We start from the raw sequence: 26,497 nt of genomic DNA on the forward strand, positions 1-26,497 counted from the left end.
CCCTCTCATCTCTCGCTCCACATTACGCGTCCACGTCCCGCAGCAGGTGCCCCCCCCCCCACACGTCCACAGCTATGTCGGCCGCCAGCACCGAGACCAGCGCGCCGCTCTCCGCCGCCGCCAGCCGGGTGTTCTTCCAGGCTGCGCCCGGCGTGGGCTGCGTGAGCTCGGGGCCCATTGCCGCGGACGACCCGGTGCAGAAGCGACAGGGCAAAGTGACGGTGAAGTACGACAGGAAAGAGCTGAGGAAGAGACTGGTGCTGGAGGAGTGGATCATCGAGCAGCTCAGCGACTTGTATGACTGCGAGGTGAGCGTGAAAGAGCGCGCGCCGCCGCCGTAATTAGTTCTTTATTGACCCGGGTTTTATGATGCATTGGGGGGGCTCTCTTGCTCTCTCTCGCTCTTTTGAGCCGCGTTTATTCCTTTATAGTGGAATCGACGCGCTGCTTTGAGACTGCGGGTGATCTGGCGCACGCTTCAACGCGCCTTTGTGCGGCTCCTGCTGGCTTTATAGCGCATTGTGTGCTCTGCGACTTTGTGACTTCTTGTGGTTCCATGTCGCCCCTAACACTGGCTTGATCTCGTAATTTGACTCTTTGCCCTTGACATTGAGCTGACCCACTTCCCCTTTGTCTTGTAGCTGTCTATTTATGACCTCAGCCCATTTCAAAGCGTTGCCACCTTTTCAGTAGGAGGAGGCCAGGCCAGATTAATAAGATTGGTTGTTTAATAAGATTGTTTTGCACCTTCACGTTACAAGTCGCATTCTTGGACACTTGTAGGGGGAGGGGGCGCTGCGTGTTGGGGAGTTGTGTCATTGCAGAGACTGGAGAGGGTGGGAATGGGTTTGGTGGCTGCCAAACTCAGTTTTGCACGCAGCAGCAGCAGAACCAGCCTGGCCGAGCAGGGGGAGGGGCAGCAGCAGAAAGAAGGGCAGTGGGTTAAGGATGTGTTGATGCTCCTGCTTCCATCACCAGCCAATCACCTTCTGTAGATTTGGCCCCCTTCCACTGAGCAGAGGGGCTTCGCTGAGGCATGCACATGGAGACACGCACTTGAGGGTCTGATGGCACAGCCAATCACAGCCTGCACCAGTGCCACATGCAGCCTGACATGCCATGGAACATGTGTGGGGGGCTGCAGTCTCTTCAACAACGTGGTGCTGCAGAGACCTGAGACCATGACAAAGACACCACTCGGATGAAGATGCCTTTATCCCAAAATGTTCTCACTATTTTTGGCAGTATTATGGAGTAGGTATTTGTTTGTCGCTGAGTTGTTGCTGACTGACGAGATACTTGGTGGGCGATGATGACAAAAATGAGTATCTTGAGTTGCCTGATGATGATAGTTTGACAATAAATGTGCTAAAAAACGGCTTTAAACAGTTTAGTTGAGGTTTAATTGTCAGACAAATGGGGAAAAAGTGCAGACATATCACAGTATGCGTTTATTCTAAAGTTTACCATCTTTATGCGTCTCTTTTTGTATGAGACTCAATTTTCAAATTTGGCACATTTTTAAAACAACAAATACAATATTATATACATTTCAATAGATGGCCCACCTCTATATGGTGCCATCAGTTATCCCGGGATTACTACTAAAAGACAGGTTCTTGTTATTCTGAGTGAATGGTCACAACAACTAAACTGGCTTGACTCCATTGGCTGTTGGCCTCTAGTCATCAGGTCATTAATCCCTGATCAATGGGCTTATACAGGCTTATACTCATCTATAAATGTGGAAAAAGTGCCGTCTAGAATGAATGCAGATGACGTCTCTAGTTGAAGCCTACACATCTACTCTGTGACTAGTATGCAAAAGCTTCAAGTCAGCTTTAAATTCCTTAATTCAACCATGTGTTATTACAAAAACCCTTCTCCTTCTTGGGTTTGGAGCCGGGTTTAATGTCTCCTCTGCAGTATTCTATTCTCCTGTTTGAAAGCCGTGTCCTGTCGGCTGGCGGATGGTTTACATTTCACAGAGCTTCAGGTCTGTCTGTCTTCAGCAGGTGGTCATGCTCTCGACCTTTGCTCCCACTCGCCTGTTTGATGTAGTTTAGCTGCTGCTGCTTTGTTCCAGCTGTTTCAGGCGTTCTTACTTACTCCACCTTTTTCATTGGAATTATCAGGTTTGATTTGCTTTTTAAGACAAACTCTCGACTAGGCCTGTACTATGGTTTGCTCCCGTGGCTTCTAAACATGCAATAAGCTTATGCCATGCGCAAACCTACTGTAATACTCTTTCAATGCATCATCCCGCTGTTTATTACAGTTCTCTGAGTTGCGTTACACCTTTTATTTAGTTGAAATTACTCTGTGACACGCCATCCACTAAAACATTTCAAAATTCATTCAGAACACTCCAAAATGGACAATTACGACATCAAACTGCACGAATCGGTGAACTCGACTTGGAGACATTTCCACGGCGCATCTGGCGATCCCTCAAGGCTCACTGGTTAAAACTCAATTCGCTTTCCAATCCGTCCCCACGTGCAAGGCAAAAACAACGTCTAGAAATTAATAACGCATTGATTGGAGCTAAAACAAAACTCGATTTATAAAAGAAAATCCTGTCCTTGCTCTGTGCTCTTGGCGAATCCCTCAAAGCTATCGTGGCAAATTATTAAAAAAAGAGATTGTGAAATAAAATGAAATAAAATGTCTTTTCAACCGACATCGCACTCTGCTCCTGTAGTTCGCCCGCGTGTTAATAACCAGAGCAATAAAACCTGTTGGCGGGTGGTGATGGTGGAAATTCTCTGGCAGGTTTCCATGCTTTGTAAAGGGCATGGCGTAATGAGACCGCCCATGAATATTTCGGCGCCTCGTAAACCAAGTCTCTTCATCCGTACATTCTCTTCTTTGACGGTGAAAAGCAGAGGACGGACGGATGGACGGATGGACGTTTGGCCGCGTTCGAACAGGTGCGGGGTGTGAAGTCATGTGACCGTAAAGAGGAAGTGACAGCGGTACGACGGGAGCGTTAACGCCTCGACGCTCGTTTCGAACTGGCTACAAGTGTTTGTGGAAATGAGTGTCAGTTCAATGGCCTCAGTCTTAAAGGTCAACTCCTGTATCCGTTTCATGGAAAATACTTAATAATAAATAATATCTAATTACCCGTGAATGTATTTCAGTCAAGACGAGGCAACATATCGTATAACAAAGAAATGTAGACGTGTTCTTGGCGCTGTTTGGCTTTTCAAACTGTAACAATATAAGCGTTACAGCCAAGTTGCGATGATTTGGAAAGTCTTGTGTATAAGTCCATCCACACGGTGCTTTCCTTGGATAAAGGTGCAAGGGAAGGGCATCTGAAGGGCTTATGGTTATGAAAATATGGGCAGATAATTTGCTGTGTGGCTCGGAAAAGTAAATGTTGACAAAATAGGAGCTTTCTGACTACGGGAAAGCGTCGTTCATTTTCACAGAAATGTGTCTTGACCTTGTTTTTTTTCGATGCTTCTTCTCATCTATTGTACGTCTAAAATTCCTGCTTCCGTCCCTCTCAGCCTCTTCATTTGTGTGGCTATAGGATAACAGAAGGTGAGCTGTGTCAGAGATGGATTCCCCTGTGCTCCTCTGGGAGATGTTGCCCGTGTTCATTTGGCTGTTCAAAGGACGGAGAGGAGTGCAAGAGGAGGAGGTGCAAGAGGAGGAGGAGGAGGAGAAGCAGCAAGAGCAAGAGGTGGAGGAGCAGTAAGAAGAGGAGGAAGAGCAGGAGGAGGAGGAGGAGAAGCAGCAAGAGCAGGAGGAGGAGCAGGAGGAGAAGAAGCAGCAAGAGGTGGAGGAGCAGTAAGAAGAGGAGGAGGAGGAGGAGAAGCAGCAAGAGCAGGAGGAGGAGCAGCAGGAGGAGAAGAAGCAGCAAGAGGTGGAGGAGCAGTAAGAAGAGGAGGAAGAGCAGGAGGAGGAGGAGGAGAAGCAGCAAGAGCAGGAGGAGGAGCAGGAGGAGAAGAAGCAGCAAGAGGTGGAGGAGCAGTAAGAAGAGGAGGAGGAGGAGGAGAAGCAGCAAGAGCAGGAGGAGGAGCAGGAGGAGAAGAAGCAGCAAGAGGTGGAGGAGCAGTAAGAAGAGGAGGAAGAGCAGGAGGAGGAGGAGGAGAAGCAGCAAGAGCAGGAGGAGGAGCAGGAGGAGAAGAAGCAGCAAGAGGTGGAGGAGCAGTAAGAAGAGGAGGAAGAGCAGGAGGAGGAGGAGGAGAAGCAGCAAGAGCAGGAGGAGGAGCAGGAGGAGAAGAAGCAGCAAGAGGTGGAGGAGCAGTAAGAAGAGGAGGAAGAGCAGGAGGAGGAGGAGGAGAAGCAGCAAGAGCAGGAGGAGGAGCAGGAGGAGAAGAAGCAGCAAGAGGTGGAGGAGCAGTAAGAAGAGGAGGAAGAGCAGGAGGAGGAGGAGGAGAAGCAGCAAGAGCAGGAGGAGGAGCAGGAGGAGAAGAAGCAGCAAGAGGTGGAGGAGCAGTAAGAAGAGGAGGAAGAGCAGGAGGAGGAGGAGGAGAAGCAGCAAGAGCAGGAGGAGGAGCAGGAGGAGAAGAAGCAGCAAGAGCAAGAGGAGCAGTAAGAAGAGGAGGAAGAGCAGGAGCAAGAGGAGGAGGAGCCGCAAGAGGAGCAGGAGCAAGAGCAGGAGCCAGAGCAAGAGGAGGAGGAGCAAGAGCGAGAAGAGGAAGAGGAGGAGGAAGAGGGGTTGTTGGGTAGAGAGCAGCTCTTTATGTTTGACTTGGCAATAGTGATTTTCAGCCTTTGATCATAGAGTGGACTAGACTAGAATAGAAGGCTTCTCATGTTTTTTTCATAGCTCAAGTAGAAGTGATCGACCAGCACTTTGTTGTTCTTTATCAACTGCTATAATCTTACTTTTTGGTTGTTCTTGAAATTCTTCATTGGCGACTTTTCCTCTTCATTTTAGTTTTCATCTAGCTGATCTTGCTGTAAACACATTTTTATGACTTGAACATAATATGTCTTTGGACAATAAGAACCTCAGCACAGTGGCCTGTGTCACCTTCTTGGTTGTTCCATAGTGTGGCATTAAAGGAACAGTGTGTAGCGGAACTACACAACTGAACCTGGTTTTCCAGAGTCTTAACCTGCAGATAAACACAGAGTTTCACAGATGCACTGTCACTGAATCATGATTGGCTGCAGTGGGCTTAGGGGGGATTTGGATTAGACACAGTCGTAGGATCTGGCAACCCTAATGAGAGTCTCCTGTCAGGGTCATTCTGCTTTCTAGTTTGAGAATCAATCTTGACAACCAAAACACCAAATGAAACATAAACAACATGTCCATTCTTTCTGCAATAAAGAATAAATCAGCTTTAACAATGTATTTAGCAGCAAAAACGTTTTGATTTGAACATGTGACAGTATCTGGAGACACAGATTGGTCAAGTTTATGAAATTTAAAATAAAAATCTTACATATGGTTCCTTTTAAACGTTCTACATTAGATTAAACCTGCTTCAAAGTAACTTTAAGCAACAATGACACCGGCGATAGAAAGAATGCCATAGATTATTTTAATGCCATACTGGGGAACATTAAAGACCAAGCAAGAACCTCTCAATAGAAACAAGCAAAGACTTAGACACCAGAAAAGTTACACAACACACCTTTAGATTGAGCTGGTTTCACTGTCTTTCAGTTGCCAAAATTGTGTATTTCTGTGATTAACATCTATATTGTTGTTTTCTTTTATTCCTGGCAAGGATTGTTTCAAATCATAAGACTCACAATTTGTCCTGGCTTATGACCAGCAGAAAGATGGCCTAGATTCATACATATCTCTGTAGTAGGTGATTAAAAGCCAGTTTGTGTCGGTAGCCTAGCGATAAGTCTAATGCATTGCAAATCAATAGACGCCGATGAGGAAAAAATGGCACAGCAGCTGAACTTGTTTTATATGGTCGGGCATAACGGGGCAAGCATAATTGATTTTCATATGTGTCGATGCACTCCACATTGCAGTGTTGTTTTGTCGGGGTGCGCGCTGCCAGGCAGGGCCGGCCCAGCCTATAAGCGAACTAAGCAGCCGCGTAGGGCCCCGAGGAGTTAATAGGGCCCCCAATCTGGCAACCCGTCTTATGCGAAGTGCAAGCGCAGCGTGCGCCACTAGTGTAGTAGCGCTGCTGGCGCGGCAGCGCACACAGCGGTAACATAACGCACAAACGATGAGTCCAGTTTTGAGGGATTACACCGACATATAACGCACAAACCGCATTTATTTGTAATGATAATCTGGCAACCAAGGCACCAGACCTGCGCTGATTGGTCAACTTCATTATGCGCGAGCAGAACGAGAGCAAAACATAAACACAACACAACCTGGTCCCTGCGTGGAATATATCCCCCCGATGCCGAAAAACGAAAGAAGAAACTTCTTGACGATGTAAAGAAACTGCAAACTCAACAACACTCTCCAGGTATTGAACTTCTCTTACAAAGAGACGGTTAATGCTGCTGTTTGAAACAACACGATTCTGTCACGTTAGTTCGCTCAGGCTGGAGGCAACGAGAGCTCTGCCCCGCGCATAATAATGTGTCTGAATGAAAGATAATAAGCTTAACATTTACACCAGCCCGGGAGTGTCAGCTGCAGGTGAGGCCGGTGAGGGGCGTCTATGCCCCGGGTCACTAAGAGGCGGAGATCCGGTCCAGACGAGCGCCGTCTCGTCCAGAACCTCTGACGTGAGACTTTGGAGTGAACAGTGTGCGGCCCCTGTCCTGGGCCCCTGTCCTGGGCCCCTGTCCCGGGCCCCTGTGCAGCCTCAGTCAGAGATGAGCGGGTTTGAGTTTGCGTCTCTCTCTCTCACATCACCATGTGTGAGATCAATCGTGACTCGTTGTGTCTGTTTTACTTTGACTTCTTAAAGTGCAATGAGAGGAACATAAAGGTTTATGCACGTAAGGTCCATCAGCCAATCACATCGCAGCATTGTTTCATGCAGGAGTCCAGTGTGTGATGTTCTGATCAGAACAAACATTCATATTGTAATTCACTTTTAATAGAGCAATAAAACATTTCAATTTATTTAAAAAGCATCATTAGACTATTTGTTATAAATTATAATAAATTGATAGTGAAAAATAACCAGACATATTATGATTACGTCTGTTATAGAATAATACTATATATTTTTATACAAAAGTGGCAAAGCTGCAGAAACGCAGTCTCTTCACAATAGCTAAGCTTGGACCTTCACTTCACGTTCTGTTCATTCTCTGGGAATAACATTTTTGCACTGTCTAGTTTTATCAGTGTTAATTGTTAATCAAGCAATGCTTATGCCATTTGTTTCATTTAATATAACTTGTTTTGTCACTTTAGCAAGAAGGAACAGTTGGGAGCAGTAAAAGATAAATTAGTAAGGATAACTATTACTTTTACATTTTCAGTTAAAATGAATCAATTTGATCATAATTATTTTTCATAGCCAATATTGTATTGAGTAATTAAGTACACTAATGTATTAATAACTGGCTTTAGTCATTTTCTCCTGGCACAGTTTCATCACATCATCATTTTATAGCATTACAACCTCAACATTTCACTCTTACTTTAGCCGGCTGGACCACATTAAAATGCAGCAGAAGACCCAAAAAAGGTCTGAAAATCTCTGGGGGAGAGCCCCCAGACCCCCCCTGTTCATTTATTTAAACTAATGTGCTAATGTGGCTGTCGACCCTTAACGCCCACAAATACGCCCAAAAACATATCTGGGACGTGTGTTATTTGTACAGGGAGTAGAGGTGATGTCAGCGGAATACCAAGTTGCATTGTGGGATTTAAGTTATCAATATTTGAGCTTGTGAGGTGTTGAGAATAAACTAACTGGCAAACAGATGCCCTGGAGTTTTGGTGCGCTTTGTTTGCGTTGAAGAAAGTTCCCATATGTGAATTGTTTACTGACAATGGCAATAAAACTGATTCTGATGACGTGGTGAGGGGCCCCCAAAAATGTTTTCGCTTAGGGCCCCCTGAAGGCTTGGGCCGGCCCTGCTGCCAGGAGAGATGCCCTAGTTTTCCATAGTCGATAAATAAGCGGTCGGCGGTGCTTATTCATGTGTGGGAGGCCGGGCGAAGACACTGGCGGCTTTCTGTGCCCTCTGGCCCTGCGTGTCCGACAATCTGTCCAATTGAACTCAAGCTTTTTAGGGTCAAAGACATTGTGGCGCTCTTCAAACATCTCAGTCAGCGGTGCACGAATGGCTGGGCATGTGGGCTACATTTTTAAGAGTACTGCACATATTTAAAGCAAGCAGAAGGGGGAGATGGCAACAGTAATGGATGTGTCAAGAATCAGGTCAGTCGGTTACGAGTCCGTCTTGTGGCTTCGCTTGTTTAATCAGGAATATTCTCAAGGTGGAAGAAAATGCGGCGGTTTTCCTTTTCTGGCTTGCCTCTCGTGACCTTGTCAGTAGCGTCCTCCCCCTCGCCCTCGCTCGCCTTTCATGTGTTTTCCTCTGCTGGGAATCGGAGCGGCCGTGTATCATGTGCACGTCGCCGCGGAGGAGCTGGAGCAGGAGCCGTGCAATCCAAGACAAGTCATTAGCCACCGCTCAATAGGTTTGGGAATAATACAATGCAGCTACGAACAACAGCGGTTTTCATTAAGTTTGTGTTGCAAGACGAATGCTAGTCCAGGTTTACAGTTGGACACGAGCCCTGGCAAGTTTGATTTATTTTATTTAGAAAGGTAATAAGTGTGGAAGTGAGGCAAAGCATAATGAAAGCCTGTATTGCACAAAAATACTGTTGTGTCTCAGGTATTAATCATTTTAGGCTTGACTGCTCAGAATTAGATACTAATCAATACTAAAACTAGTGTCAAAACCATTAGCTCAATTGAACAAGTATTGATATACAGAAATACATAAAAAGGACACATTTTGACCTTTCCTGAACAGTTTTAGGACACTATTACTGTATTTTGGTGTCAGAACAAGATGGTATGGGTCATTTACTCTATGTTGCAACACTGTGGGGCAAATAAAGGATCTCTTAACTCATCTTCTAGGCCTATAATGCATAATTGTGGATAAACATTGTACATTATGAAATTTACTAAAACAAGCTTAATTAATAACTAAACTGGGACCAGAACAGAACAAAATGAGTTTAAACCGAAGCAAAATGTCACCGTTTGATGACACAATTGGCTTTAAACTAGGGCAGGAAGAACACATTGTGATCTGCACGATAACGTTTTTGTTCATGTTTTAATTGTACAGTTCTGTTAAGAGTTCATATTTGCAACATGCCCAGAGGAATTCACATTAAACAGAATAAAACTGGATATTTTTACTCTATGTGACGTATCTTCGAGCCTTAGTCCAGACCAAATGTCACGATTGTGTTCAGTTTTAGAATCAGACGGTTGACGGATGTGTTTTTTACCTAAACTCTCAACAGAAGACGACTTTGATTGATGCCTAAATGCCTCATCATTTTAAAATCTGTTACAGCTTTGACAGCGATTTTGTTTTTGTTTTTATTTTTATTTAAAGGCCAGAGTTGAGCCACAATAACTGCGGTCAATTGAATTATCGATGAAAGACGTGTGCGTTTGTCTCTTCAACAGAACAATCGTTTAAATTAGTTTATGGATCCGATGAGGAAGGTCACCGCGGCGCTATCTCTGTGTCGTGGACGCGGGCCAATCAAAATCCCACCTTCCCAAAATAGATGGAGGGTGTCCGAGCACATGGCGACACATTTCACACCTGGGCACAAGCTTTTTTTATCCACGAATAAACAAACGCGACGACAGCCAGGCCTTTTGGCACGAGCCCTTCTGAGCCAGCGAGGGATGACATGACGTAAGGTTTTAGTTTGACTGCTTTTGTGAGAAGAAACCTTGCAGTATTAATCATTCAGGATTGTTGACTCTTTGACCAAACAGTGAAATGATCTGAAATCCAGCTTTGTTAAATCAAACTTTCTGAACGTTAAAGTCAGATAAAATCACTTCATATTTAGGTTTACTTTAGATTCAATTGAAACGACACAATTTTGCTTCTAAATCATCACAATTATTATTGTTTTTGATTCTTACAGTTACAACGCGACCTGAATAATTACGTAATCAATGTAACTTTCCTTGTGTCGTGAGAACCAAAATTTAAGGCTTGACTTAAGGCTAAACTTAAGGCTACAATCTCCTCTTTTGTTATTCATTTGAAGGCATTTTATTTAAAACAACTCAAGAATCATTTTCGTATAATGTCCTTCAAGCAACAAAATAACAATTAGCAGAAAATCATTTTGCAGTTCTTTAGCCCAGTATTTACTCAAACTTTTCAACCTCAAGAAATAATTGACTTTCTTTTTTGAGTACCACTAGGACTAATTCTGAACAAATAACTAAACCTTTAAATAAAAAGCAGTTACTAATATTGTGTCTGATTGAAATAAAAGGGCAAAACTGCAAAAGCCCTTTAGTCCAAACAACCACACACTGTACCAACCGCAACTCTAGATGTAAAGTCAAAACACAAGTCATAAACACAACATACTGCGCTTTTAATAAATGTGTGGCAGCGGTTTTATTAAATATCTGCTGAAAATAAGCACAGGAAGTAAAAGACTTACAAGGAAGCATAACAGAAGTTGGATATCCATGAGAAAAATGTAATGAATTCTGTTTTATAGTGTTTTGTTTATTGTACGATGGACTATTATCGAAGGACCGTAGTTTTCTTTGAATCAACAGCTCATTGATGGAAAAGTACAAGCGACGTTACCAGTGAAATATGCAGATGTGTCCAATCGTTTAGGTTTGAGACTGATGGGCTGCTGCTGCTGCTCTTGTCCACGAGTCTTTACGTTAAACCATGAATGTGTGATCCATGTGTGATGTTTCCTCAGTAAATCATTAATGTTTTTCAAATCCACCATCAACCGCTGTGTGAAGCGTTTCAAAGGGACTTACCAGCTGCAATAGAAGAACTATTTACTTGTTAAACATTTCACACTCTCGGACTGAATTTCCCTGTCCGCTTAATGACTGGCTTTATTGTTTGTAGAGCGACACATAAACTAGCTGTGTCTGAAAACTGGCCAGGGTTCACGCTGCAGCGAGAAGGATTCAAAACACCAGAGTCTTTGTTGCAGAGCAGAAAAGAAGAAGGAACGACTTAAAGAGATTGTTGTTTTGACTTGTAAATTGCTTTGGGCGTGTTGCCGGTGTCAGTTTACAGGTAATAAAAATGTTTAATCTCAGTTGAGACTTTTTTTAGGTCCAAAAGCCAGCAGATGTTGACAAAGTTGGACCCCCACTGACCTCCGTGTTATTGATGTTTGGTGCAGTCGTTGGCCGGCGCTGAGGGCAAAGGCACAAATGGAGCTCAGATGTCAATACTCGAGCCAAAAGGGAGCGCGGTGCCTCTGGTTTAACGTGTGAAAGATCGAGACGAGACGAACTGACTTCAATCGACTGTTCTTAGTGTACACTCCAAACCTTGATCTTAAGTGTGTATATACTATATCATTGATTTACACTTCAGACTGTGTAGAGTTAGGCTTGGATGATCAGCTAACACTTAGAGCAATCAAATACTTTCTCAATCTGATTTATTTTTGTTGATCCAAAACACCAAATCAAATATTTTGCATTTCAAGATTATATACCTAAAATATGTTAATTCAACATAAAATCTTTATATGGAAAAGGTGACATCATATTTTATTTACGGTCTGTAGATGTATATTCAGCCGCTTTAGTGGAGTCTCAAACATGTGATGCTATATGAAAAATGCATATTGTGGGATGAAAAGGTTCTTCTCCAATACTGAGCGCAACATTCTGGCAATGGACTTATAAGATTCTAAGGACGTTTTGTGTCTATGTTGTGGCTAATGTAGGCTATAAAGTTTGTAATAATCTAATATTAATTAAGGCTTTCATAGTCGCATAATGTACACTAATACTTCATCTACAATGCATAAAACCCAGCTTTACATGATCTTTTTTCTGTCCCCAACAATCAGCAGAGATTATGATGAGATTGTAATCAGAACAAAGCCCCAGATAATAGCTTCAGGGTCATTATTTCCAACCTCTCCACTGCTCATTTGTCCTTGCAAAGCCACTTTTCTGCACCTAGAGTGTGTGATCTGCACCACTTTGTCCTCTGAGTTCAGCTGATTCAGCGTGGGAACCAGCTTTTGCTGCAGCAGCTAACTTTGCCCAAGTCTCATCATCCGTGCTACTCTGTAGCCCCACAAATTGCCGCACCAGGGAAGTAAGAAAAAAAAGGTTTAGAAAAGGTAGAAATCTATTTTTTGTTCAAGATGGTGTCAGACACTTCTCAAACTGTCAAGACACGTCTAATCCCACAGAGCTTTGTCCTACATCTTCACCTTCATCTCTCTTTTTTCATTTATATTCCTCCTATAGAGTCATTCCTTTTCTCACCTGGTACTCTTTCCCATTTCTACTCTGATGTGACACCGTGGCACTGCAACGAGATGAAGAACGCTGAGCTGTAACGTTTAGCGTGTTGCACAATCCTCCTCTCTCACAGTGACCCACTTTCCTCCGCAGCTCCCTCCTCTGTCTTGTCTTTTTGATTTTATTACCTTTCTCTTCGCAAGGATCTCCTTTAGCTTGTTATATCACCATCGATTATTGTTTCCTGTCGGCTGCTTTGTATTCAGTGGAGTCGGAGGATGGGAAACATGATCAAAAAAATGTATCAAGTTGTTTCCATCGCTCTCGTACAGTAGATCGATCACAATTTTTGATTGCCACAAATTTAAACGTTCATTTCCTGCTTTTTTCGCTCGGCTCAGTCCCATTAAAATCTACGGGTCAAGAATTCCTTTGCACAGCCCTCCGTGTAGTCATGTAATACATATTTAATTTCTATTCCCAACTTTCTACCTTCACCTTCTTTTATCGTTTGTGCTCGTCTGTTTCGCAGTTTTATTATTAAACTTTGCTCTGCCCTCGAGGCGTAATTAAAAAAGCTTCCCCGCATTATTCCTTCTCTTATTCATAATTCATTTCCCGTTGGTTTGTCAATGTCGGGCATATAATGTGGTTGTTATAAAGATACTCTGTCATGCGGCGTGGTGCTCTCAGCGCTCAACACCGTCTCAATGTCACAGTCACTCTTTGTTCCCAACACAAACTCCGGACCTAAAAATAAATGACATCTGTGTCGCAGTGAAGCCTCCATTTTGCTCAAACTGACAGCTGCCGTGAGCCTCTTCCACGAACCTTTTCACGGAATTCGACCATCGCTTTTAAAGGTGAACTGTGTCACTTTTCTGGTGAAGAGGCGACTCCTTCAGTGCAGCAAAACTTGTATTCTAAGTTGCATTAATTCAATCATAGAACATTCCAGGTAGTGAATGACCTCTCCATAGAAAGGACGCCGCACCAGAAAAGTGTCTTCTTCGTCTGTTTTACTGTTGTCTGTGCAGTTACTTGGCAATATTGATTTCCTCACAGTCGTTTGGTGGTTTAGTTGTTTCTTTAACATCCGACAAATGGTAAAAGATGATGCATTTTCCTTGTTTCGGCAAAAATGATCGTGATTTAAACACAATAGATTGTCATTTTCGGCACACAATAATAGTATGTTCTTTATGTAACCGTGTGGTCTTTTGCTAGTTCTGATAAAGCTCAAGGTCATGCAAAAACTGTCCAGGAAAGGTCAAATGTTGTCCTTTTTCTTTCTTTCAATGCATCAAAACTTCAAATTAGTATCAAGCCTCAATAATGGTTTTAGTATCAGATTTTCAATATTTTCTTCCATCATCGTGCCCAGCAGTCTAATCCTCCAGCTGGTTTTCTTGTGGCCTGTTATTAATAGTTCCTATGATGTCCAGCTAAGAACTACACATGTAATGTCTCAAGTAGAGAACCACAGAGCATTAACTACAGTATTTTGGTGTAAAAACATAATATTTGGTGCATAAATTACTGTGTTCAACGCCAAAACAAACCACATGACCCATTAAAGACTAAATTAATTGTTTTTCTAGTTTAATATATGCTTAAAACTGCATTTATATTTTTTCCTTTTCATTTCAGTTGCTCAATGTGAATCTCAGAAATCGTGGAAATGTATCTGACTTATTTATGAGGAAAATGCAATAAAATAAAATGGATTTGTTTTGTTAACTTCTTTCAACATCTATGCAAATGAGAGTGCTTTTTTCACTCATCTTTTTTGCCACCATTTCAAACAAGTTAATTATTGCATGAAATAGACAGCTTGCCAGTGGATGAAACTAGTCTGCATAACAAGGCTTGTGTGCCACGTTATTGCAAACCCCACACTTTAGTTAAACACTTCATTACTTCTTGCTCCACAACAATGCAACAATTAGATTTTTTTGTCGATTAACCTGTCGTGATCTCAACTTCTGGTTGTACTGGTTAATGAAACAGAGCCTGTTAATAATGGTGAGTCACTTTGTTTAGCGGGTTGACTTTTTGTTACGGTAAAGTCTGAATAAGGTGAGTGTTGAGTCACGGGGCGGGGCTGCTGCGAGGTGAGGCTCAACACTCCTTTCACGCACGATGTAGCGTTCATGATGTGGTTGCAAGTTTTCACGTGTTTTGCAGCAGCTGTGACAAAAACTCTAAACATAAACTCTGAAGTGCCAGACTGAGCCGAGCAAAGTCTGGATATGAGTTCCAGGTGCGGTTTTAGGTACTTTTCATCTTTTGGTTTTGAACATTTTAAACTCAGCTTTGATAGTAAAGGAATACAACAGTTTTGATTGCACAATGGTAATAAAAAAGGCAAAATTGTTCTGTTTTTAGAATAAAACACTTGGCTTCTTTATGTTGCCATTTGGTAATAGACTAGTTCTGATGAAGCACAAGATCATTCTAGAACAGTTTTTTCCCCCAGAACTGAGGTTTGTTCAAATGTATCTTGTTTCAATACTAGTTTTATTATTGATAAGTATCTGTTCTTTAATACTTTTAACCCTATTTCAAATTTGGGAGACCAAACAAGCAAAACTGAGTCTGTAAGTGTTCTGTTTTTTTGTTTTTTTTGACAGTTTGCTCTCTAAACATATAAGATTTCACTTGGAAACGGCCACATTGACCAACCTGCTCCTGAAGACGTTTCATTATTTCTTTTAACGCTCTTGCATCTATGGGGCATTGTAACTTCAAAAGCTGTTTTCTCCAAATTAATTTATCTCTAGCGACGTAAAGATCAGCCCTAAATGTAAAGGTATGAAGCACCTACCGTACATACCAATATTTGTATTTTCTCAGTTTTAAATCAGATCACGTTTACTCAAATACTAAATAACATTACCAAAAACCAAAAGAGTTTTTGTATCTAATATGTCCACAAACTAAGCAAAAGAATTTAAATAAACTAAACCTGGTTCTATCACTTTTCACTTTCACGTGTCCCAAATATTTCAATTATTGTAATTTCAGCAGTTTTCACATGTAAAATTCATCCAAATTGTATGCAAACATTGCATTTAGGCCAGTAAAAGATGTAAATTTAAGATTGTTTCCTGTTCACCTGCAGTGTCTCGTCTTACTAATTGCTACAATGCACATTTTTAACCCCTTTGAAACCCTAAAATGTAAGCATATTATGTATAAATTGAATTAATCTTAAGCCAGTATAGCCAGGCCTCCATAGGTGTTATTGAATTGGCATTGATTGTGTTGATGCCATGTCCCTCCAGAACTACAATAGACCAACTCCAATAAACCAGAGCTGATTTGAATATGTTTGTTTACTGTCTCTGTGCGCACGCCTTTCAATCTGCTGCTTTCACTGCTGTCAAACTCAACATGACTTTCCCCTGAGGTCATAGGTGCCACTACCTCAGCCAATCACTGCAGTCCAGGTCAGACAACAACAGCTGATGCGCGCTAAGTGTTTTTCCATCGCACTCATCACGGCCGGCACATATGAACGACCCACACGAGCGTCTCTGGCTGCTGAGCTACGCACCACTGTTCCACAGATTGATGGTAGAAAACAAAGTGTGGGGTCTGTGTCATGGCCATGTTGTTACCGTCTGACGTTGCTGAACTCTCTGGTCTTCACCTACAGCCGCGTCCAGGTCTGATGGAGTGCCTGCTGACAAACCTAACCCGCCGACAAACCCGACTGATAAATGGGAGGCTTTTACTTCACTTAGCGCAGTGCTATTCACCCAAGCGGCTATTACTTACATCTTAAGAGCTATTCAGTTTCTCCTACAGTATTTGTCTGACCTCGCACGTGACGGGTGCAAAGCATTAACATGTCGACTTTTAAAACGGGTGCAGTAATGTCGATTGGCAGTAGAAGTACCTCTTTATCATTGAGGTGAAAATATAGTGTTTCGGCTGGTTATAATGGGGAAACAATTATTTGGTTAATCGATAATTGTGATTATTCAGGTCACAATGTAATCATAAAAATGACTAATCCAGTCAAGTTTAGAAGCAAAATTCAATTCAATTTGTACTTTTTTTTCCCTTCTCAATAATTATGATATCTCTAAGAAATAATAAATCTGTCTTTACATTCCATTGGCCGCCATTGATTGAAACAAACGCAAGTTGGTTTTGTCTTTCAAATGTAACAAAGCAAAGCAAAAGAGCTCTTTTGCCTTTTTCTGTTTGGACAATCGGCTTGAGAACCAAAACAAAAACAATTATACAGTATACACCCATTACAATTATTATTTTTGACTGAATTGTGGCCCGTAATAACACTTTATAAATTGAACATGTTTACTTCATCTCAAGGCATAAAAGTCCTGCATGCCTTCTGTAAAATTAGATGGTTACAGCCATCTTGAGAATGACAGGATGATTTGATTCCCCTCTTTTAAAATAGAAGCGATCGCCTTTTAAGACTGGGGACCTTCTGTATCTGTGGAGCATTCGATAGAAGAGCAATCTTAAATCATAAAATGTGGAAGAAACTGTGGTCAAATGTCACAGAGCGGCTCTATGAGAAATGTAAGAGGGTGTGATGGTCTTAATGCGTCTACTCTAGTTTTAAAAGTCTAATTGTAAGCTAATATATTCCCGTGCACATCATCTGCCCACGCTAATGTGCTTTCACAATGACTGAGCTTAAAGCGCTGAAAGCTAAATTCATATTATCCATCTGAATACCAGCGCTCGCTTCGGGCAAACAGACACACAAGTCCCAACGCTCCCCAGCTCTCCAACGTCTGCTTAGCACCTGAGGAAACGGCTGTTTTTTGCAGCAGGATAATGCCATTGTTGCTCAAACAGAAGAAGCTATTGTTAAGCTCTTAAATAACACAAAATAAGACTTGAATAAATAAGAGTGCAAAGATCCGAGGAACTGATCGCTCTTGCAACAGGACAGATGTAAGTAAGGATGTCATAATATCACATTTTAGTGTCATTATTATTGTCAGAAGGAACATCACAAACACCGAAACTGCAGTAAAATCCTTCATTCTTACTTTTTTTAATACATACATTTAAAAAAAAAGTGTTTCTGTTTAATAAAACACAAAACATATTAACAGGGGGCAGGACCTGAGAGCAAAGAAAAAAATAATACAAATAATTTAAAAAAAAATGAATGGCACAATATTATAAAACATTAACAAAGTTACGGCACAACATCTTTCTTTCACTATTGTTCCTCAAGTACTTAACTAGTTTATGAAATTAACCTTTCTTAAATGATGACGTGACATAAACAAACGGCCAGATAAAGTACTTTGCATTTAGATTCATGTATTTGGAGAATAGATCGAATTGAAACGACTTCTTAAATTGTCACTGTTATTATCTTTTAGTTATGACGATCATATTTAACTGAATAATGATTAAGATTAACCAAACATTCCTGTACATAAAGCTTTTATACTGTAGTTCAGGGATAAATGCTCATTTAATGTCTTTATTTTGCAGGGATTTAATCATGTCTTATTTTTATAATGATACAGACTCGTTTAATTCTCTTGGATAAAAAGCATCATCTAACTCAATCCCTCTTCTATTTTTTTATACCATTTTTAGCAACATATTGAAGCCTTTTTTTGGAACATGACGGAATATTCCTAAAACATTTATGACAAATGTGTGCAGTTCATTAAACGACCCTGTAGTCTTTCATTCTGGGTTCTAATTTACGACGTCTGGAATCATGTGGTAGCCGTGATGGGGTTGATCCTCCCTAAATGTTTCCTCCTCACAGGCCTCGCGGTGACATAAAAAGCACGACCGTCGCCCGGAGCGTTTGAAGTGGAGCGGAGCCGAACGGCCTCGAACCACTGAACCGCCAAAACGACCCAGCCCTCGGCAAAATGACATTTCCTTACAGTTCCTCCCAGTCAAATGTGAACGCAGCCGGCGCGGAGGCCACACAACAGGGGACGTTACAAACATGGAGAATACACTGCTGCAGTTATTGTTTTTGAGACATGCAAAAGTCTCATCTTTATTTGAGTATTTTGTCTTTAGGAACAATTAAAATGGCTGCAACATAAGCCGTTTAATAATGAAAATATGACAGAATTTTTGTGTATTTTTTTTTAAATAATCGAATAATGTGATATTGTAAAAGAAATATGGTTAATTTTCCAGTTTTATCATGTTTTGTGGAATACTTCAGCCCTAAAAAAAAACATTCACAGGCTCGTTTTTGCACATTTCTGATTGCTTGTAATGACTTTGTGTAAATGTCATTATTTCCCAGCCCTGGGTCATACTGTACACAATTAAGAAATAAAGAAATCAGAATATTGTGTTTTTTAAGATAAGCCACATTTGAATATCAGGTACATTGTTTGTAATAAGAAAAATATCTCAAAAGTGCTGATTTCAACAGAAATTTGTTGCAATTTTACTTTTTCTTTTTCAAACTTTTTCTGTCTTTTTCATATTTTACTCATGGTTCAACTTCAACCAATAGATTTATAGACGGCCTTAGCACATTTCAGTTTCTACTCAGGGCTTTTCAACAAACTCAAAGACTCTTTACATTGAGCAAGAAAAAACTGAGAATAAAGAAGAACATGAATAAAATGACAAATGTCTTCTGGTTGTCGTGATATTACATTTAGTCAATATTGCCCGTCCCTGATAGAAATGGTTGATTTTTGTGGTTTCAACAAGTCATTCTTTAGGGGCAGCAGTCGTTCAACGGGTAAAACCTTTGCCCACAAACCATAAAGTGGGTAGTTTGAATCTCTCCCACATGACGGTGTCCCAGGAGAAGACACAACACCTTTGCCTTCTCGCTGTCAGCGTACAGCGTGGTTTGAATGGTTTCTTCATGTAAAGGGATTTCTGAGTGCTCATTGAGAACATTTCTAAATAAATGTGATGTCTGTGTCTTTCCAGGAGGAGGAGATGCCAGAGGTGGAGATAGACATCGATGACTTGTTGGAAGTGACCAGCGATGATGACCGAGCCATCAAACTCCAGGTTTGAACTAGAATTTATACAAGACACATTACAAATCACTCGTCAGTTGAATAAAGAAATGCACGTCAAAAGTCTGTGGATTCCCCTGTGGGATTATTGTGATTAGCTCGACACTTGGCCATATGATCGTTCTCTGATCATGATCTGATGTGAGTAATCTGATTCCTTATGATCTGTTCACACATAAGGAGGAAAATTATGCAGAAAAAGGCACACTATGTGGAAACGTTTATTTGTAGAGCAACATTTGTAGACAAAGTAATTCAAAGTGTTTTACAGAACAGGAAAAGACTCATTACAACACAATACAAACTGATAAAAAGATGTTATCTGCACTCTTCTCTTTTAATCAGATGCACAGCTTAACAAACTTCTAGATTTCAACATTGTCAGGGAAAAGGCCTGTCTCACATTTTCAGAAAGGTTATTCCAGATTTTAGATCAAATCTGACCGGAACGCTTATTCTTCGTGTTTAGTCCTGACTCTGGCACCAGCAGGAGGCCGGCCCATGTTTAGTCCTGACTCTGGCACCAGCAGGAGGCCGGCCCATGTTTAGTCCTGACTCTGGCACCAGCAGGAGGCCGGTCCATGTTTAGTCATGACTCTGGCACCAGCAGGAGGCCGGTCCATGTTTAGTCCTGACTCTGGCACCAGTAGGAGGCTGGTCCATGTTTAGTCCTGACTCTGGCACCAGCAGGAGGCCGGTCCATGTTTAGTCCTGACTCTGGCACCAGCAGGAGGCTGATCCATGTTTAGTCCTGACTCTGGCACCAGCAGGAGGCTGATCCATGTTTAGTCCTGACTCTGGCACCAGCAGGAGGCTGATCCATGTTTAGTCCTGACTCTGGTACCAGCAGGAGGCTGGTCCATGTTTAGTCCTGACTCTGGCACCAGTAGGAGGCTGGTCCATGTTTAGTCATGACTCTGGCACCAGCAGGAGGCCGGTCCATGTTTAGTCCTGACTCTGGCACCAGTAGGAGGCTGGTCCATGTTTAGTCCTGACTCTGGCACCAGCAGGAGGCCGGTCCATGTTTAGTCCTGACTCTGGCACCAGCAGGAGGCTGATCCATGTTTAGTCCTGACTCTGGCACCAGCAGGAGGCTGATCCATGTTTAGTCCTGACTCTGGCACCAGCAGGAGGCTGATCCATGTTTAGTCCTGACTCTGGTACCAGCAGGAGGCTGGTCCATGTTTAGTCCTGACTCTGGCACCAGTAGGAGGCTGGTCCATGTTTAGTCATGACTCTGGCACCAGCAGGAGGCCGGTCCATGTTTAGTCCTGACTCTGGCACCAGTAGGAGGCTGGTCCATGTTTAGTCCTGACTCTGGCACCAGCAGGAGGCCGGTCCATGTTTAGTCCTGACTCTGGCACCAGCAGGAGGCTGATCCATGTTTAGTCCTGACTCTGGCACCAGCAGGAGGCTGATCCATGTTTAGTCCTGACTCTGGCACCAGCAGGAGGCCGGTCCATGTTTAGTCCTGACTCTGACACCAGCAGGAGGCCGGTCCATGTTTAGTCCTGACTCTGGGCACCAGCAGGAGGCCGGTCCATGTTTAGTCCTGACTCTGGCACCAGCAGGAGGCCGGTCCATGTTTTGTCCTGACTCTGGCACCAGCAGGAGGCCGGTCCCTGAGGTCCTCAGAGTCCGAGATGGTTCATATGGCACTAACATGTCCGACATGTACTTTGGTGCTAGGCCATGGAGAGACTTGTACACAAGCAGAGCTGCTTTAAAGTCTCTTCTCTGAGCCACAGGGGCCAGTGCAGAGACCTGAGAACAGGACTAATGAGAATTAAAGTGTTAAAGATTGAAAAAGTTACCGCCATTTTAAAATATGTTGTTGTTGTTGTGGTTGTTGTTATGGTTGTTGTTGTTGTTGTTGTTACTCAAAATCCACTAACTGACATGTTTTTCATGATCAGATTTCTTCATGTAAATGATCAGAAATAATAAGAAATTCTTAAATTATTGGGTTACCTGACTATTCTAATTACCCGACTTTGATCTGGCCATGCAAATGCACCCACTGTTGGTCCTATTACTACATGGAACAGAAGATACATAACCAGTACATTTCATATAATAAGTAGTAGTACTTGCGTCTCAGTACCTCACACGGGCTAAACTTTACTAAGAAAGCCAGAAGCATAATTTGAACTCATTTAAAAAGAAGCTGCTTATAATGACACCTTTTTCTCATGTTTTTTTCAGGAATCCTTAATAGACTGCTACAAACCGACAGAGGTGAGTTACAACTGTTTCTCATCATTGAGTTTTCTTTTGCCAACGACCTGTATGAGTTCTCTACAGTATTTCAGTGGGTGGACCATAAGTGGTGGCCCATGGGTTAGTGGACAGCATTGATCACAGTTGGACCACACACACTGGATATAGGTTAATGTATCAGCCATGACACACTTTCTGTCTGAATGAAACAGAGAGCTTTAACTATGTGTTGTAGCTGTTTGGTTTTGGTTGAGCCTTTTTGGTGATTACCGACCGTCACATTTGCTGCGCATACGGCGACGTGAGCCCACCCGAACGTCCATCTGTCAGACACAACCACACAAGGTCAGTGGAAGTGGTATCCGAGCACCACTACCTGTCCACGGCTGTAATCCCACCACGGGGAGCCGCACATGTCATTTTCAACTCGATCCCACAAAGAAGGCATCGGCGGGGGATTAGCAGTGAAAATGGAGGAACAGGGTGCAGCGTGTGATGAAGGTGGGAGGGAAGGGGAAGCGGTGTAAACGAGTACAACAGGAAGAGCACGAGGATGTGATGTGAGGGAAGAGGATAGAGACTGTTTAACACTGATAGTCATTTCACTTCTGGTGTCATCGTGAACACAATGAGAGATTAGAACAAGTGTATTTGACCTCACCTCTACACACTCATTTTTATAATCCTGCCATACCACCGTACTTATCTTTTGTTCTTAAATATGAAGACAATTCTGATGTGGCAACAGTGGCGAAATATTATGCCCTGTTTGAGGAGAAGTAATGAGACATTACTGGAATATCCACTTTCCAATCAATGTTAGATTCTTGGTTCAAATGTCCGATTGTCTTTGTGACATTGAAAAGTATTCAGTATTTCACAGCATGGACTGAAACTAAATGTGTATTTTTAAATTATTTCATGTTGCTTTTAATTTCTAAGTTTGATTCTTGTGTCTGCAGGACTTTGTCCGGGAGTTGCTGTGCAAGATCAGGGGGATGAGGAAACTCAGTGCACCGACAAAGAAGGGCCTATAATAGCTCCATGAGGGCTTCATCCGCCATCATCCCAGCTGTATTTACCCACTTCAGTGGACTGTCATCATAACTCTGCTACCTGCAAACATACACATTAAAATCCATGCACAATGCACTGACATCCATTAGATTTGGCTGCTCACTGGTACACTTATAAAGGTACACTAGAATAAACCAGGATTTCGTCATTTTACTCCACAACTCAGAGCCATATGTAAACTTTTAAAGACAACGCTGTACTATCTACAAATACAAATACACTGACACAGCTTCTCATATAGAGAGGTGGTAAGAACTGTTATTACTGAAGTGGGTGTATAAAGGATAACTGTGGCATCATGATGACACAGTGCTTGAAAAGATTTCATTTTCTACTGAGGTGTTTTACTGTTACTACTTTAAAACTGTACTCTATGTTGCCATTTATTGTTCATGTGATTGAAATGTGGTCTGAGACAGTTTTGTTATTCTCCTATTATATACTAAGGTCAAGCTCCTTCTCATGTCTCTGTCAGTGCTTGCTCAAGTTAGTGAGATGATCGCCTTAGGAAATGGGCTGCTGTAGTTCAAAATGCCCTTTCTAGAACACTGTACTACTGCAAGGCATGATGGGGGTTGCAGTTCTCCGCGCGAGGCTGCAAAACCTGTATGATTAGCAGCCTTACACTTCCCATGTCGCGCGGTGTTGTACGTTGCTCTTCTTTCCGCTTCATATCAGTTTAGTCGTTTAGGTTTTCGACAGCCCAAACACACTGGCTCACAAACAAATGATGCCTTCAAGGACATTCAGGATAATTCTGTTTTACTCTGCATCCAACCACAAGCACCGGCACCCTTAAAGCAAGTGGGGGACAACTTTGTAAGGGGAAAGTGTGCCAAAACTCAAACTGACGCGCTCACATACCACGTCATAGGTTTAGATAATACGTGATAATTGTTGTAAAAGGCTTATTCCCGGCTCTAGAAGTAAGTTCTCGTACAAAAACGACCCTCGCGCACCTTCTGCTGCCAAAGACATTAGCAGGGCAGTGTTGTTTCGCTAACGCACACACTCGCACTCATGCATGCTAAAAGAGTAAACACTGAGTAGAGCTATTATAACCAAGCAAAAAAAGATCTTTTATATTAGTTTCCATGTATGACTTTGTAGATTTTTTCGTTTGTTTCAAGAGAACCCAGGAAATTTTTAATAACGGTGCTGTATTTAGATGTTCTTCCCAAGTTTTTTCGCTTCTTAAAATCTTCGACTGTTGAAGGAGAGAGTTGTTGTGTGTCTTCTTTATCGAAGGGGCGCGCGCCGGTGGCTTGAATGGTGTCGTTTTTGCATTTCTCCACCAAAGCACGCACTCGTTTGGCTGTGCGCTGATTTGTAAATGGAAATGCAGACGTTAAGCCCTTTTGGTCGGCTGTGATGCGCCCGAGAATCATGTCAAGAGGTACTTTAGACTTTTCACTGTAAAGGAAACCGTTCAGGGGCAATAGGCTGATATTTTATAATTTATGGGACATTTGCTGTGGAGCGTACGTCGGAAATGTCCATGTTAGAAAGCTTTGCATGTATTTTTGAAGTAGCACGTCAAGGTAAACATTTTGTGAGCCCAAAATGTTTTATTTTCACAGAACGAACACTTTCCTTTTTTATACCTTTTTAATATTATAAGCTCCTTTTTCAGCGGATTTGGTTTGAGTTACATCCACAAAAAAGCATTATTGTTTCAAAATGTAATGTGGTGTGTAGTTGTTTTTTGCTTATAATAAAATGAAGAACGACTGTTGAACAATGTGGGTTTATTTCATCATAATTTTTCAGACACTTTAATACACTGTCATATGTTTTTACATTGGTCATTTTGGCGACACAGTAAACCACTAAAACAACATCTTTAATCTCTGTTTTGATGAAAATATTTTGAGGGATTATCCGTTTTGAAAGAGGATCTCATACCTTTAATCAAAACTAGGGCACTCACGATTATTTTATATCGCACATTGAGACATAAATACATTATGAACCAAACACAGGTTGAAATATGGTGCCTGATGGCATGTACGTTCAAAGTGTAATTTTGATGAAAATAAGAAATTGCTTACCATTTTTGGACATTTTTGTTTAATACTGCCACTGTCGTTTATTATAAAAGGTATTTTTGAATGCCTTTTAGTGTATGTATAGTTCAAATAACATTTACGTTATCTTAATGTGATAACTTATTAAAAAGAGAAGCATTTTCGAGTCTAGCACAATCCTCTACAAGACGGGGGTTTACATTAATGCTGCCACACATTTACAGTACCTCACATACTGGGTAAAAGAGTCTAGATTTGAGTTTAGTGGCAGCCTTCCTCACATTTCCTCGTGAGTGGTCGAGTGGAGCATCCTCTGAGTTTACTAGGACAGTCCTGTGCGCTGTCTCACCATGTAAAGCACTCATCGCTGGATGACATTATTGCTTAAAGCACGCATGAGCAACCTTCCTCTGCGGAGTGTCTAGCCACATATGTATTAACCCACTGGCCCACTGAAGACTGTTGCTAGGAAGAAATGCTCTATTGATTTTTTTGGGAGGTGTTAAAGATTAATTTCACAGATAGAGAAACGGTCTTCAGTTAAGCTCAGGTGAAACAGTGATGCATGAGAGTATAAAGTCCACCTCTGAGCTTAGTTAAACAGCATATCTCTAATTCAAGAGGTTTATTTATCAGTTCATGTGGAGGAATGTAGGCCAGTTAAAGGAAGAGATACACACAAAAGAGAGAGACTCGATGATGCATTGTTTTTTCCCAGCGCAAACATGATAAAAGTCTGATTCACTGACAAACATTCCCGAGCAGCCCTGTGGACTGCGGCCTGCGCTGCGGGGATCCACTCGTGTAGCGGGGAGCCGTGGCAGCAGTGCGCCTTTAAATCCAGTGACCCACTTTTCACAGCTGGGGTGGCTGTGACTGGCTGCCTGGCAGGGGACTCACTCTTGGACTCACTCTGGGACTCACTCTGGGACTCACGCTGCCTTGAATAATTGGGACTGCAAGGTGAATGTGCGGTTGAACTGGAGCGTCGCCCTCCTCCTGGAGCCGAACCATCCAGTGTGTCATGTCCGGTCAGCTGGGCCAGCACCATCCACAAGTCACTGTTGAGCTGGTTGGACAGGCACGTACACTGAAACGCAAGAAGACAAAAGCAGGACACAGCAATGATTTAAATGCATTCTGTATCGCGGCTACAACCGTCACACACCATCCTCCTCTCCATGTCTCCATCCAAACCAACAGCCTTCTCTGCGTCCACCCCCAATCGCCACCACAAGGAAAACCCTCCTCTCCCGAGTGCTCCGTCACACACAGGGCCGGCCCAAGCCTTCAGGGGGCCCTAAGCGAAAACATTTTTGGGGGCCCCTCACCACGTCATCAGAATCAGTTTTATTGCCATTGTCAGTAAACAATTCACATATGGGAACTTTCTTCAACGCAAACAAAGCGCACCAAAACGCCAGGGCATCCGTTTGCCAGTTAGTTTATTCTCAGCACCTCACAAGCTCAAATATTGATAACTTAAATCCCACAATGCAACTTGGTATTCCGCTGACATCACCTCTACTCCCTGTACAAATAACACACGTCCCAGATATGTTTTTGTGTGTATTTGTGGGCGTTAAGGGTCTACAGCCACATTAGAACATTAGTTTAAATAAATGAACAGGGGGGGTCTGGGGGCTCTCCCCCAGAGATTTTCAGACCTTTTTTGGGTCTTCTGCTGCATTTTAATGTGGTCCAGCCGGATAAAGTAAGAGTAAAATGTTGAGGTTGTAATGCTATAAAATGATGATGTGATGAA

General features: G+C 42.3%; 1 protein-coding gene across 1 annotated transcript; it reads left to right on the forward strand.

Moving 5' to 3' along the window:
* On the forward strand, positions 1 to 24,446 carry ppp1r14c (protein phosphatase 1, regulatory (inhibitor) subunit 14C). The gene is made up of 4 exons (XM_072441671.1): positions 1 to 308; positions 19,317 to 19,400; positions 21,614 to 21,646; positions 22,591 to 24,446. The coding sequence occupies exons 1-4, from the start codon at positions 75 to 77 to the stop codon at positions 22,663 to 22,665; spliced, it is 426 nt and encodes a 141-aa protein (XP_072297772.1). The 5' UTR covers positions 1 to 74; the 3' UTR covers positions 22,666 to 24,446.
* Positions 24,447 to 26,497: the final 2,051 nt, after the last annotated feature.

Source organism: Eucyclogobius newberryi, unplaced genomic scaffold (assembly GCF_026437365.1).
Source record: "Eucyclogobius newberryi isolate DKJ021-1_F unplaced genomic scaffold, fEucNew1.0.hap1 SCAF_1, whole genome shotgun sequence".
NCBI classification, from domain to species: domain Eukaryota; kingdom Metazoa; phylum Chordata; class Actinopteri; order Gobiiformes; family Gobiidae; genus Eucyclogobius; species Eucyclogobius newberryi.

Bases quoted from the DNA above. Each gene is read 5' to 3' on its own strand.
- ppp1r14c (XM_072441671.1), top strand. From the start codon at position 75: ATGTCGGCCGCCAGCACCGAGACCAGCGCGCCGCTCTCCGCCGCCGCC. The intron at 309-19,316 runs GTGAGCGTGAAA...GTGTCTTTCCAG, and splicing joins GCGACTTGTATGACTGCGAG to GAGGAGGAGATGCCAGAGGT. The intron at 19,401-21,613 runs GTTTGAACTAGA...TGTTTTTTTCAG, and splicing joins ACCGAGCCATCAAACTCCAG to GAATCCTTAATAGACTGCTA.